General features: G+C 45.6%; 1 protein-coding gene across 1 annotated transcript in view; it reads left to right on the forward strand.

Moving 5' to 3' along the window:
• Positions 1–61: 61 nt before the first annotated feature.
• LOC308312226 (transforming acidic coiled-coil-containing protein 3-like) overlaps positions 62–15,000 on the forward strand; it is a gene marked incomplete at both ends in the record, with an annotated part of 21,380 nt that continues 6,441 nt past the window's right edge. Inside the window, 11 exons of the mRNA XM_080794609.1 lie at positions 62–1,508; positions 1,750–1,813; positions 2,381–2,549; positions 2,628–2,818; positions 2,922–3,052; positions 3,168–3,240; positions 3,661–3,810; positions 4,185–4,433; positions 5,336–5,442; positions 5,535–5,655; positions 5,784–5,834. Coding sequence (XP_080650735.1) covers positions 62–1,508; positions 1,750–1,813; positions 2,381–2,549; positions 2,628–2,818; positions 2,922–3,052; positions 3,168–3,240; positions 3,661–3,810; positions 4,185–4,433; positions 5,336–5,442; positions 5,535–5,655; positions 5,784–5,834 — 2,753 coding nt within the window. The remainder of the gene's footprint in view (positions 1,509–1,749; positions 1,814–2,380; positions 2,550–2,627; positions 2,819–2,921; positions 3,053–3,167; positions 3,241–3,660; positions 3,811–4,184; positions 4,434–5,335; positions 5,443–5,534; positions 5,656–5,783; positions 5,835–15,000) is intronic.

A 15,000-nucleotide genomic window follows, 5' to 3' on the forward strand; every position in this document is an offset into this window, starting at 1 on the left:
TTTAGCTTTCCGAACTGCTTAGCTAATGAAGTGTTAACCCTTGTTCAATTTGTCCACACAGAGTTATCACCTAATCTTGATGACATGCCCATACAAAGCAAGGGTGGCTACAACTTTGATTTGGACAACTTGGATGCCATAAATCCATTTCAGGCGTCTATTAAAGTCCCTAACTCTCCAACCAGGCCTGCTCTCGAAGACGTTCCTGCAGGCACAAAAGTACCTCAATGTGGAATACCAGAGAATGTGTCACAGGAGATTTCTCAAACCGAAACGGTACTGGATGATACACTTCCTATCACCCCCTCTATGGAAAATTCACTTGCTAATATGTCTACAGACATACACTCCACGGATAGCAGTGTGGTCATAATGTCGAAAGGAACGGCTGACAAGGAACAACATTCATCGTCCAACATAACCGATGAGGAAGCGGCTATGTCTTCCACTGGCATTCCAGAAGAAGCTACAGCCAATTATTCTGTAGAAGATGATCCTCTGCCAACCAAAGGCTCTTACAATTTTGATTTTGACAAGGAACAACATTCATCGTCCAACAGAACCGATGAGGAAACGCCTGCTGCTATGTCTTCCACTGTCATTCCAGAAGAAGCTACAGCTAATTCTGTTGAAGATGCTCCTCTGCCAACCAAAGGCTCGTACAATTTTGATTTTGACAAGGAACAACATTCATCGTCCAACATAACCGATGAGGAAACGCCTGCTGCTATGTCTTCTACTGTCATTCCAGAAGAAGCTACAGCCAATTATTCTGTAGAAGATGCTCCTCTGCCAACCAAAGGCTCTTACAATTTTGATTTTGACAACTTGGATTCGGTCAATCCTTTCATGACGGGAGGCTCAAAAATGCAGAATTCTCCTCAGGTTGGGAAAAAAGTGTCATGCAGTGACCCGCCGGATATGGAAAGCGTAAACAAGGTAGACGTACCTGCCACGGTGGTATCCGACACGCCTAAACTAACGGAGGATGACTTCATGTCCCAACCCACTGGTGCTCCTCTTAAGGTCCTGGAAAGCATAAATAGTGTAGATGTACCAGAGAAGCCGGTAGCCACTGCAGTATCTGACACCCTTAAACCAACGAAGGATGAATCTGTGTCTCAAACAACTGATGCTCTGCTTAACGAAGGCCCAGTGAAACTTGAGTTCAATTTTGACGATGGTATTGATGTCAAACGGAAGCCACCCAAAAGGTTTAGTAAAAAGCCGCCTGGTTTGAAATCGACGGAGAGAAAGCCTGCACCTGAAAAAAAGAAGGAACCCACCCCACCAACAAAATCTCCAGTCAAGCCTGTGGCCGATGACGTTGATATTGCTCCTATTCCAAAGTCTTCTTACTCCTTTCAACTTGACGATGACCCAAACTTCAATCCCTTTGGCACAAATGCAAAAATGAACAATTCACTAACATCTGGGGAGAAGTCCAGTCCCGTGGGAATTCTGGGCAAGGCACCAAATCCAGTTAAAGAGATTCCCACTCCTGTGTGGTATGTAAAAAATAACTTTAAGGCCTAAACTGCACCAATGATATGCAACTACTCGCAACCAAACGGTTGCGAGTAGTTGCATGAAACTATTATCCCCAATGGCAGTTCCAAAGAGTTGCATTAGTGCGGTTTAGGCCTAAAAGGCAATCTAATTGCTCTGACCAATGCAAATTTTGAAGCACAAAATGCTATGTGTTAAAAGTATTCCAGCTTACGTGTGTGTCTTGTCTTTGCTCTCTAGTACTGGAGATGAGAAAGATGACATCCAAAAGATTGATGGACCCACTCTTGTTGCATTGAAAGAAGTAATTAATGATCTTAACATCTATTTGTTGAATATATATTTTTGTCTCCTTGCACACTTAGTTCTGAACTCCCAAGATTGAGCGGGGTGCATACTTAGTTTAGACTACATTGGCACCGTTTTAAATTTATTTTCTTTTTTTTAACCCATTCTGACCGGGCACCCATTTTGGTGTTGGCATCATGTTATGCTTTAGCTATTGAAAAATAGCAGATCTACAAGCTCATATCGCGCCACCGAGTGGCGCGATACGAGCTTGTAGATCTGCTATTTTTGAAAAATTCGAAGAACGACTGACATTTTTAGAATCTGATCTCAGGTCAGAATGGGTTCATCAGACCAGTGTGTGTCCCGTGGAAACCTCGTATGAATCTGATCTCAGGTCAGAATGGGTTAATGTAATAATCTGCTGTACTGTTGCTGCTGGACAGTCAAAGCATTAGCAGTGGACCCCCCCTACTATAGCTGTACTAAACTTGAGTCTTTGTATTTTGACACATTTGTCCACCACTGTACTTAGTTTGTACACCACTGATTATAAGCCTATCTTTTTTGTTTTTATTTTTAGAATAACATGACGACTGAGAAGATGGAGACTGCTCCTGGCCCTGACTTGGGATTTGAGACTGAGCAACCTGTGTTTATTACACCTGAATTCATTACACTGGGTCACCTTGATCAGAACTCACAGACTGGGCTGCTGGAACCCAGTGAGGAGTTTGTTCCTGGAACCATGTGTAAGTCATATTGTCTCACATTTTAGGACACTTCAACCTACAGACATTTAATGTTTACTTATCTTTTGTATTCTTGAGTGGTACATTTGAGGACTCTTTTATTTGTATATTCAAAAATAACTAAATTAAGTATAAAATTTCTCTTCCATACATTGAATATAAGCTACCTGAATTTGCCCTCTTTAATTTGCTATGTTATCTTTTCTCTAGTCATGGCAAATGACTTTGATGGTCAAATGGACTACCTCGAACAATGTGGGACTGGCAGCGTGAGTGTTGCCCTCATGTTTCTTCTTCTCTTTTTTTTCTCCTTGTACTTTTGTACTTACTAAATTTAAATGTGTTTTTTGTTTGCTAATCTGCTGTTAACAGTTCAAGGAATCTGCATTAAGGAAACAGTCTCTCTACCTTAAGTTTGACCCCCTGATGAAAGAGAGCCCCAAAAAGGCAGTGGGCCCTGGTGCACAGAATCCTATCCCTCGTCTAGCCCCCTTTGTTTCACGGTATGTTGCACCAACCTCACCCGCCAGATGCCCTAGCTTGACTTGTTCTATGCTGAGCATCAAATAGTCTTTACTTTAAAGCCAGTCAATTAATTAAACTGTGCTTTCTTTTCAGTTTGGAAGCTCCACAGATTGCTGATACAAAGGCTGCACAAGATGATTTCAAGCTAGTTGATGTCATAGAATCAGTAAGTCACCTGTCACATTTGCCACTGTAATTGGTCATACTTGAACCATTCCTGCAATATATGCAAGAGCCTTTTTTTCTGGATCATCCATCACTTCTTTCTTCTTAAATTGTACTAAAATTGTCTACCCCATCAGTAAAACACTTTAGACAATGTTTCTGCTAGCCACGAAGGAATGTGAAAGTAAAGAAAGAGGGAAGCGGTTTAACCTTGGGATGGAACAGAACTGGGAAATCACATCAGTTTTTTTTTTTTTTTTTCATTTCAGTTGATTTGCAAAAGCTTTAAAATTCCACCAGCTGCATTACAATTTTAAAACTCTGAAATTCATGGGATTGTAACATTAAATGGAGTTAATTTGTGTTGCATCAAAGCTGTTGAATCAGCCTATCTAAGCTATGTAAACTCATTTTTATTTAGACTGTGGATCCATTTGTCCAGGATTCTGAAATGCATGTGTGCAGAGTCGCTCCTCTTCCCCAGCCAACAAATACAGAGGATGCAATTGTTGAAATGTTGAAATACAGTCAGAAAGACATGGATCAAGCCATTGCGTTGGTTCAGACGGTGGTAAGTTAAGAGCTGATTTAATTCTCATTGCCACTGTTTATGTATTACTTTTAGTGTCAAGTTAATGTCTTGAGTATGAAATAATTAGATTAATTAAATTCAGACATACACTGATTCTAACAATAGAGTATATTTATTCAACAGGCAAATGAAAAAGATAAGCAATGGGAAGCAAAATATGACAAGCTTTTTGCAGAATCTGAGGACAAGAAGTGAGCCATTTATTACTGTTATTTGCTACTTTATCAATTTTATTCATGTACAGTTTAAGCAATTTTTCAATTTCTTGCACAGGAGAATCGTTTCTGAACTCGAGAGCTCAAGTGCAAAGATGAGATGTAAGTTATTGAAACCGAATTTGTATTTGATGGCAGGGTTCTGTGAATGTGCACTATCCCCCATCTTTATGGATCATTGTTTGTCTCTGTCAATCTTGCCTCATTCTACCAGTTACACAAGAGAGAGACCGCCAGAAGATGGAAACAAGCCTCAAGGAGGCCTTGAGGGAGGCCTTGCAGGAGAAGGAACAAGTGCAAACCGAGCTGAGTAACTTGGAGAGGTCTTTCTCTGAAGTCTTAAAGAGACTGGACAAATATAAGGAGGTCATTGTAGGTTGCAGAAAGGTGAGTAATAGTCATCACAGCATGACTTGGAGGTCATGCTGAACATATCTAATTTTTAACACGCATCATATTCTGAGAACATGTTGAAGATCTGATGTAACACTTCTTGAACTTGTCATGTGTCAAGAGCTAGCACTTGAAAATCGCTGCCAACCTGTGTTAAAACGTATCGAATTGGGTAGTTTTACATACAGTAGGCTGCCTGGTATGGAGAGAGAGTGAGTTCTTTTCTTCTTCTTTTCTCATGTCCTCCATAGGCTCTGTGCATAACTAGTCCCAGGGTTCGAGATGGAGGCACATCCGTTTTTTGTTTCCTGTACTGGGGTGATTTTCTCAATGGGTAATGTTAATTGTAAATTCTGATCTTTTATTTGATGGGCTCTGCAACAGATTTGAACTGATTGTGTAAACGCCTGCACCTGATATGTGTTTCCCAGTTTAAATCTGCTGCAGACCCAATCAAACAAAGCTATAGTAAAATGATCGGGTACACCCAGTACAGGCTTTAGTTTCGACATACTATTGGCCCGACTGTCATTAGAACGACAACCTACCTCAAACCCTAACCATAACCGCAAGCGGGGAGCAGCGCATGTTCACCAACCTTAATCCGATCGTTGTTTCCCCATGTCTGTCCAATGGTCAGATAAGCATGCACAACCCAAAATGATCCAGAACAGGAAATTAGTATGCCATCTTCGAGAACCCCAGGACTACAGTTGTACACATTGCACAGAGACTAGGAATGTGGGTGACGTTTGCCTGGGCTCACCTACCTAAGGCTCACCTATTAAGGCTCAGTCCTTGCATAGCCGGCCCGATTGAAAAGTACAAAAAAGGATTTGCTTTTATAAACTGAAATTTTTGTTATGACACAATTGTTTTATCTGCCTAATTACTAGAATGAAGAAACTCTGAAAGCATGCGCTCAGGATGCCCTGGCCAGGATCAAAAAGGAGGAGCAGCGCTATCAGACACTGAAAGCCCATGCCGAGGAGAAAATTGAGATGTAAGATTTACTAGACTCTACCATTCTGTTTATTGTATGAGCCCTGCCAAGACACTGGTTTTGTAAACTGACTGTGCTTGTGCTGTTTTCAGGGCAAATAAACAGATTTTTGAGGTGCGGTCAAAGTTCAAGGCTGAGATGGCAGGACTTCAAGCCCAGCTGCGCATGGAGCAGCTAAAGGTTCATTCTCTGGAAAAGAGCCTTGACCAGAAAGTAAGTGAACACTGTTAAGCAGAATAAAAATGACATTAGTTGATCATCTACTCTCTAAACTGTTTGTAATAATCTGAAGATATCTACTTATGTTTTCTGCCTTTTTCTCACCATTCTCTGTACCTCAGGGAAAAGAGTGTGAAGAGCTTAGTAAGGTCTGCGACGAACTCATCACAAAAGTGAGGAGCTGAAAACGGGATCATCATATTATTGTCCTGCTGTTTTGTTGATGTTCGTCTCTTATTGCTGTTTAATGTTTTATGTTCTGCTCTTATTGCTGTTCTGTGATTAACTCATCTAAAATGGCCAGAGGAGCTGAAAACGGCACACTTTGTTTTATTGATGTTTATTGTCGCTCTGATTAGATTTCTTGGAATATTTTGTACAAATAAAGTTAATACTGTTCTGATTATATGGTTTAAAATGTCTCTTATTGCTTGTTTGTTGTATCCCATTAATAAAGCTATTAACTATTTTATACTTTGGCTTTTCAAAAATAGCAGATATACAATCTCGTAGATTTTTATCGTAAACATGCCACAAATAAAATAAAAATTAAACTCAAATCTTTGCTTCTGGGTAGACCCTAGATTAGAACTACATATTTTCATGTGGGTCTGTGGCCAAATACTTGGCACGACTGACGAACTCTTTTTCAGAAAACTGAAACACAAATGTCTTGCAAACTATTTTTGCGGAATTGCGGAAATGGTAATTGCGAAAATTGCTCTTCACTTATAGCTATCTATTTTCAGGTAGATTGTTTTATTTTACTCAGTCAGCCATATCACTACTCTTTTTTTTTCATGAAAAAGGTCATATCTGGGTAATCTATTTTCAGGCAAATTGTGTTTATTGTATTTTATTTTACTCAGCCATAACAATTTATTTTCTGTTAACCAACTTGCTGGCTGGCAGGCAGGCAGACAGCTACTCATAGACAGGCAGACAGACAGACAGCTACTCATGGAGAATTGGACAGGCAGGCAGTCAGACAGCTACTCATAGACAGGCAGACAGACAGCTACTCATGGAGAATTGGACAGGCAGGCAGACAGCTACTCATGGACAATTGGACAGGCAGGAAGGCAGACAGCTACTCATAGACAGACAGACAGCTACTCATAGACAATTGGGCAGGCAGGCAGACAGTTGCCTCGCGGAGCCGTCTTTTGTCCAGTGTCCAGTCTGGGTCCGGAAACGGTAAATTTTTTTGCATTGACCCCAGTAGAAGCTCTGCTGCTGTGAATTTTACACCTCTCCCGCTTAGTGGAGAGTGGGGTGTGGTAGAGGACATCTCCCCGGACGCGTGGGTATGTCCAGATAGTTGCCTCGCGGAGCCGTCTTTTGTCCAGTGTCCAGTCTGGGTCCGGAAACGGTCATTTTTGTTGCATTGACCCCAGTAGAAGCTCTGCTGCTGTGAATTTTACACCTCTCCCGCTTAGCGGAGACTGTGGGGTGGTAGAGGACATCTCCCCGGACGCGTGGGTATGTCCAGATAGTTGCCTCGCGGAGGCCTCTTTGTCCAGTGTCCATTCTGGGTCTGGAAACGGCACTTTTTTGAGTGTTGACCCCAATAGAAGGTCTGCTGCTGTGAATTTTACACCTCTCCCGCTTAGCGGAGAGTGGGGTGTGGTAGAGGACATCTCCCCGGACGCGTGGGTATGTCCAGATAGTTGCCTCGCGGAGCCGTCTTTTGTCCAGTGTCCAGTCTGGGTCCGGAAACGGTACATTTTTTTGCATTGACCCCAGTAGAAGCTCTGCTGCTGTGAATTTTACACCTCTCCCGCTTAGTGGAGAGGTGTCCTGCGTTACGTCCTACGCTTTAGAGATCTACGTCCTACGCTGTAGAGACCTACGTCCTACGCTTTAGAGACCTACGTTACGTCCTACGCTGTAGAGTCCTACGTCCTACGCTTTAGAGACCTACGCTACGTCCTACGTTTTAGAGACCTACGTCCTGCGTTACGTCCTACGTTACGTTCTACGCTTTAGAGACCTACGTCCTGCGTTACGTCCTACGCTTTAGAGATCTACGTCCTACGCTGTAGAGACCTACGTCCTACGCTTTAGAGACCTACGTTACGTCCTACGCTGTAGAGACCTACGTCCTACGTTACGTCCTACGTTTTAGAGATCTACGTCCTACGCTACGTCCTGCGCTTTAGAGACCTACGTTACGTCCTACGCTTTAGAGACCTACGTCCTACGCTGTAGAGACCTACGTCCTACGCTTTAGAGACCTACATCCTACGCTTTAGAGACCTACGTTACGTCCTACGCTGTAGAGACCTACGTCCTGCGTTACGTCCTACGCTTTAGAGACCTACGTCCTACGCTTTAGAGACTTACGTCCTACGCTTTAGAGACCTACGTCCTACGTTTTAGAGATCTACGTCCTACGCTGTAGAGACGTACGTCCTACGCTGTAGAGACCTACGTCCTACGCTTTAGAGACCTACATCCTACGCTGTAGAGACCTACGTCCTACGTTACGTCCTACGCTGTAGAGACCTACGTCCTACGCTTTAGAGACCTACGTCCTACGCTTTAGAGACCTACGTTACGTCCTACGCTGTAGAGACCTACGTCCTACGTTACGTCATACGCTGTAGAGACCTACATCCTGCGTTACGTCCTACGCTTTAGAGACCTACGTCCTACGCTTTAGAGACCTACGTTACGTCCTACGCTGTAGAGACCTACGTCCTGCGTTACGTCCTACGCTTTAGAGATCTACGTCCTACGCTACGTCCTACGTTTTAGAGATCTACGTCCTACGCTGTAGAGACGTACGTCCTACGCTGTAGAGACCTACGTCCTACGCTTTAGAGACCTACATCCTACGCTGTAGAGACCTACGTCCTACGTTACGTCCTACGCTGTAGAGACCTACGTCCTACGCTTTAGAGACCTACGTCCTACGCTACGTCCTACGTTTTAGAGATCTACGTCCTACGCTGTAGAGACGTACGTCCTACGCTGTAGAGACCTACGTCCTGCGTTACGTCCTACGTTACGTCCTACGCTGTAGAGACCTACGTCCTGCGTTACGTCCTACGCTTTAGAGATCTACGTCCTACGCTGTAGAGACCTACGTCCTACGCTTTAGAGACCTACGTCCTACGCTTTAGAGACCTACGTTACGTCCTACGCTGTAGAGACCTACGTCCTACGCTTTAGAGACCTACGTTACGTCCTACGCTGTAGAGACCTACGTCCTGCGTTACGTCCTACGTTACGTCCTACGCTGTAGAGACCTACATCCTGCGTTACGTCCTACGCTTTAGAGATCTACGTCCTACGCTGTAGAGACCTACGTCCTACGCTTTAGAGACCTACGTTACGTCCTACGCTGTAGAGACCTACGTCCTGCGTTACGTCCTACGTTACGTCCTACGTTCCGTCCTACGCTGTAGAGACCTACGTCCTGCGTTACGTCCTACGCTTTAGAGATGTACGTCCTACGCTGTAGAGACCTACGTCCTATGCTTTAGAGACCTACATCCTAAGCTTTAGAGACCTACGTCCTACGTTACGTCCTACGTTTTAGAGACCTACGTCCTACGCTACGTCCTACGTTTTAGAGACCTACGTCCTACGCTGTATAGACCTACGTCCTACGCTTTAGAGACCTACGTCCTACGCTGTAGAGACCTACGTCCCACGCTACGTCCTACGCTGTATTTCATAGGCGTGATTGGCGTGGTTTGTTTGTGGGTGTGGCTTGATTTTTTGTGGGTGTGGTTTGTTTGTTTGTGGGTGTGGCTTGATTGTTGGTGGGCGTGTTTTGATTGTGGGCGTGGTTTGTTTGTGGGTGTGGCTTGATTGTTTGTGGGTGTGGTTTGTTTTTTGTGGGCGTGGCTTGATTGTTTGTGGGTGTGGCTTGATTGTTTGTGGGTGTGGCTTGATTGTTTGTGGGTGTGGCTTGATTGTTTGCGGGTGTGGCTTGTTTGTGGGTGTGGCTTGTTTGTGGGTGTAGCTTGTTTGTGGGTGTGGCTTGATTGTTTGCGGTTGTGGCTTGATTGTTTGTGGGTGTGGCTTGTTTGTGGGTGTGGCTTGATTGTTTGTGGGTGTGGCTTGATTGTTTGTGGGTGTGGCTTGATTGTTTGTGGGTGTGGCTTGATTGATTGTGGGTGTGGCTTGATTGTTTGTGGGCGTGTTTTGATTGTGGGTGTGGCTTGTTTGTGGGTGTGGCTTGTTTGTTTGTGGGTGTGGCTTGATTGTTTGTTTGTGGGTGTGGCTTGATTGTTTGTGGGTGGGGCTTGATTGTTTGTGGGCGTGTTTTGATTGTGGGTGTGGCTTGTTTGTGGGTGTGGCTTGTTTGTGGGTGTGGCTGTTTGCGGGTGTGGCTTGTTTGTGGGTGTGGCTTGATTGGTTGTGGGTGTGGCTTGATTGTTTGTGGGCGTGGCTTGATTGTTTGTGGGTGTGGCTTGATTGTTTGTGGGTGTGGCTTGATTGTTTGTGGGTGTGGCTTGATTGTTTGCGGGTGTGGCTTGCTTGTTTGTGGGTGTGGCTTGATTGTTTGTGGGTGTAGCTTGTTTGTGGGTGTGGCTTGTTTGTGGGTGTGGCTTGATTGTTTGTGGGCGTGGCTTGATTGTTTGTGGGTGTGGCTTGATTGTTTGTGGGTGTGGCTTGATTGTTTGTGGGTGTGGCTTGATTGTTTGCGGGTGTGGCTTGCTTGTTTGTGGGTGTGGCTTGATTGTTTGTGGGTGTAGCTTGTTTGTGGGTGTGGCTTGATTGTTTGCGGTTGTGGCTTGATTGTTTGTGGGTGTGGCTTGTTTGTGGGTGTGGCTTGATTGTTTGTGGGTGTGGCTTGATTGTTTGTGGGTGTGGCTTGATTGTTTGTGGGTGTGGCTTGATTGATTGTGGGTGTGGCTTGATTGTTTGTGGGCGTGTTTTGATTGTGGGTGTGGCTTGTTTGTGGGTGTGGCTTGTTTGTTTGTGGGTGTGGCTTGATTGTTTGTTTGTGGGTGTGGCTTGATTGTTTGTGGGTGGGGCTTGATTGTTTGTGGGCGTGTTTTGATTGTGGGTGTGGCTTGTTTGTGGGTGTGGCTTGTTTGTGGGTGTGGCTGTTTGCGGGTGTGGCTTGTTTGTGGGTGTGGCTTGATTGGTTGTGGGTGTGGCTTGATTGTTTGTGGGTGTGGCTTGATTGTTTGTGGGTGTGGCTTGATTGATTGTGGGTGTGGCTTGTTTGTGGGTGTGGCTTGATTGTTTGTGGGCGTGTTTTGATTGTGGGTGTGGCTTGTTTGTTTGTGGGTGTGGCTTGATTGTTTGTTTGTGGGTGTGGCTTGATTGTTTGTGGGTGGGGCTTGATTGTTTGTGGGTGTGGCTTGATTGTTTGTGGGTGGGGCTTGATTGTTTGTGGGCGTGTTTTGATTGTGGGTGTGACTTGTTTGTGGGTGTGGCTTGTTTGTGGGTGTGGCTGTTTGCGGGTGTGGCTTGTTTGTGGGTGTGGCTTGATTGTTTGTGGGTGTGGCTTGATTGTTTGTGGGTGTGGCTTGATTGTTTGTGGGTGTGGCTTGATTGTTTGTGGGCGTGTTTTGATTGTGGGTGTGGCTTGTTTGTTTCAATCAATCAAGCCACACCCACAAACAATCAAGCCACACCCACAAACAATCAAGCCACACCCACAAACAATCAAGCCACACCCACAAACAATCAAGCCACACCCACAAACAATCAAGCCACTCCCACAAACAATCAAGCCACACCCACAAACAATCAAGCCACACCCACAAACAAGCCACACCCACAATCAATCAAGACACACCCACAATCAATCAAGACACACCCACAAACAATCAAGCCACACCCACAAATAATCAAGCCACACCCACAAACAAGCCACACCCACAAACAAGCCAAACCCGCAATCAAGCCACACCCACAATCAAGCCACACCCACAATCAATCAAGCCACACCCACAAACAATCAAGCCACTCCCACAAACAATCAAGCCACACCCACAAACAATCAAGCCACACCCACAAACAATCAAGCCACACCCACAAAAACCAACACCCACAAACAATCAAGCCACACCCACAAACATTCAAGCCACACCCACAACCAATCAAGCCACACCCACAAACAAGCCACACCCGCAAACAGCCACACCCACAAACAAGCCACACCCACAAACAAGCCACACCCACAAACAACCGAGCCACACCCACAAACAAACAAGCCACACCCACAAACAATCAAGCCACACCCACAAACAATCAAGCCACTCCCACAAACAAGCCACACCCACAAACAACCGAGCCACACCCACAAACAAACAAGCCACACCCACAAACAATCAAGCCACACCCACAAACAATCAAGCCACTCCCACAAACAATCAAGCCACACCCACAAACAATCAAGCCACACCCACAAACAAGCCACACCCACAATCAATCAAGACACACCCACAATCAATCAAGACACACCCACAAACAATCAAGCCACACCCACAAATAATCAAGCCACACCCACAAACAAGCCACACCCACAAACAATCAAGCCACTCCCACAAACAATCAAGCCACACCCACAAACAATCAAGCCACACCCACAAACAAGCCACACCCACAATCAATCAAGACACACCCACAATCAATCAAGACACACCCACAAACAATCAAGCCACACCCACAAATAATCAAGCCACACCCACAAACAAGCCACACCCACAAACAAGCCAAACCCGCAATCAAGCCACACCCACAATCAAGCCACACCCACAATCAATCAAGCCACACCCAAAAACAAACAAGCCACACCCACAAACAATCAAGCCACACCCACAAACAATCAAGCCACTCCCACAAACAATCAAGCCACACCCACAAACATTCAAGCCACACCCACAAACATTCAAGCCACACCCACAACCAATCAAGCCACACCCACAAACAAGCCACACCCGCAAACAGCCACACCCACAAACAAGCCACACCCACAAACAAGCCACACCCAAAAACAATCAAGCCACACCCACAAACAGCCACACCCACAAACAAGCCACACCCACAAACAAGCCACATCCACAAACAATCAAGCCACACCCACAAACAAACAAGCCACACCCACAAACAAACAAACCACACCCACAAACAATAAAGCCACTCCCACAAACAATCAAGCCACACCCACAAACATTCAAGCCACACCCACAAACATTCAAGCCACACCCACAACCAATCAAGCCACACCCACAAACAAGCCACACCCGCAAACAGCCACACCCACAAACAAGCCACACCCACAAACAAGCCACACCCAAAAACAATCAAGCCACACCCACAAACAGCCACACCCACAAACAAGCCACACCCACAAACAAGCCACATCCACAAACAATCAAGCCACACCCACAAACAAACAAGCCACACCCACAAACAAACAAACCACACCCACAAACAATAAAGCCACTCCCACAAACAATCAAGCCACACCCACAAACATTCAAGCCACACCCACAAACATTCAAGCCACACCCACAACCAATCAAGCCACACCCACAAACAAGCCACACCCGCAAACAGCCACACCCACAAACAAGCCACACCCACAAACAAGCCACACCCAAAAACAATCAAGCCACACCCACAAACAGCCACACCCACAAACAAGCCACACCCACAAACAAGCCACATCCACAAACAATCAAGCCACACCCACAAACAAACAAGCCACACCCACAAACAAACAAACCACACCCACAAACAATAAAGCCACTCCCACAAACAATCAAGCCACACCCACAAACAATCAAGCCACACCCACAAACAAGCCACACCCACAATCAATCAAGACACACCCACAATCAATCAAGACACACCCACAAACAATCAAGCCACACCCACAAATAATCAAGCCACACCCACAAACAAGCCACACCCACAAACAAGCCAAACCCGCAATCAAGCCACACCCACAATCAAGCCACACCCACAATCAATCAAGCCACACCCACAAACAATCAAGCCACTCCCACAAACAATCAAGCCACACCCACAAACAATCAAGCCACACCCACAAACAATCAAGCCACACCCACAAAAACCAACACCCACAAACAATCAAGCCACACCCACAAACATTCAAGCCACACCCACAACCAATCAAGCCACACCCACAAACAAGCCACACCCGCAAACAGCCACACCCACAAACAAGCCACACCCACAAACAAGCCACACCCACAAACAACCGAGCCACACCCACAAACAAACAAGCCACACCCACAAACAATCAAGCCACACCCACAAACAATCAAGCCACTCCCACAAACAAGCCACACCCACAAACAACCGAGCCACACCCACAAACAAACAAGCCACACCCACAAACAATCAAGCCACACCCACAAACAATCAAGCCACTCCCACAAACAATCAAGCCACACCCACAAACAATCAAGCCACACCCACAAACAAGCCACACCCACAATCAATCAAGACACACCCACAATCAATCAAGACACACCCACAAACAATCAAGCCACACCCACAAATAATCAAGCCACACCCACAAACAAGCCACACCCACAAACAATCAAGCCACTCCCACAAACAATCAAGCCACACCCACAAACAATCAAGCCACACCCACAAACAAGCCACACCCACAATCAATCAAGACACACCCACAATCAATCAAGACACACCCACAAACAATCAAGCCACACCCACAAATAATCAAGCCACACCCACAAACAAGCCACACCCACAAACAAGCCAAACCCGCAATCAAGCCACACCCACAATCAATCAAGCCACACCCAAAAACAAACAAGCCACACCCACAAACAATCAAGCCACACCCACAAACAATCAAGCCACTCCCACAAACAATCAAGCCACACCCACAAACATTCAAGCCACACCCACAAACATTCAAGCCACACCCACAATCAATCAAGCCACACCCACAAACAAGCCACACCCGCAAACAGCCACACCCACAAACAAGCCACACCCACAAACAAGCCACACCCAAAAACAATCAAGCCACACCCACAAACAGCCACACCCACAAACAAGCCACACCCACAAACAAGCCACATCCACAAACAATCAAGCCACACCCACAAACAAACAAGCCACACCCACAAACAAACAAACCACACCCACAAACAATAAAGCCACTCCCACAAACAATCAAGCCACACCCACAAACAAACAAACCACACCCAAAAACAATCAAGCCACACCCACAAACAAGCCACGCTACACCCACAAACAAACCACACCCACAAACAATCAAGCCACACCCACAAACAAGCCACACCCACAAACAAACAAGCCACACCCACAAACAATCAAGCCACACCCACAAACAAACAAGCC

This window comes from Protomyctophum bolini (genome assembly GCF_963924005.1).
Source record: "Protomyctophum bolini genome assembly, contig: SCAFFOLD_336, whole genome shotgun sequence".
Taxonomy (NCBI): Eukaryota; Metazoa; Chordata; class Actinopteri; order Myctophiformes; family Myctophidae; genus Protomyctophum; species Protomyctophum bolini.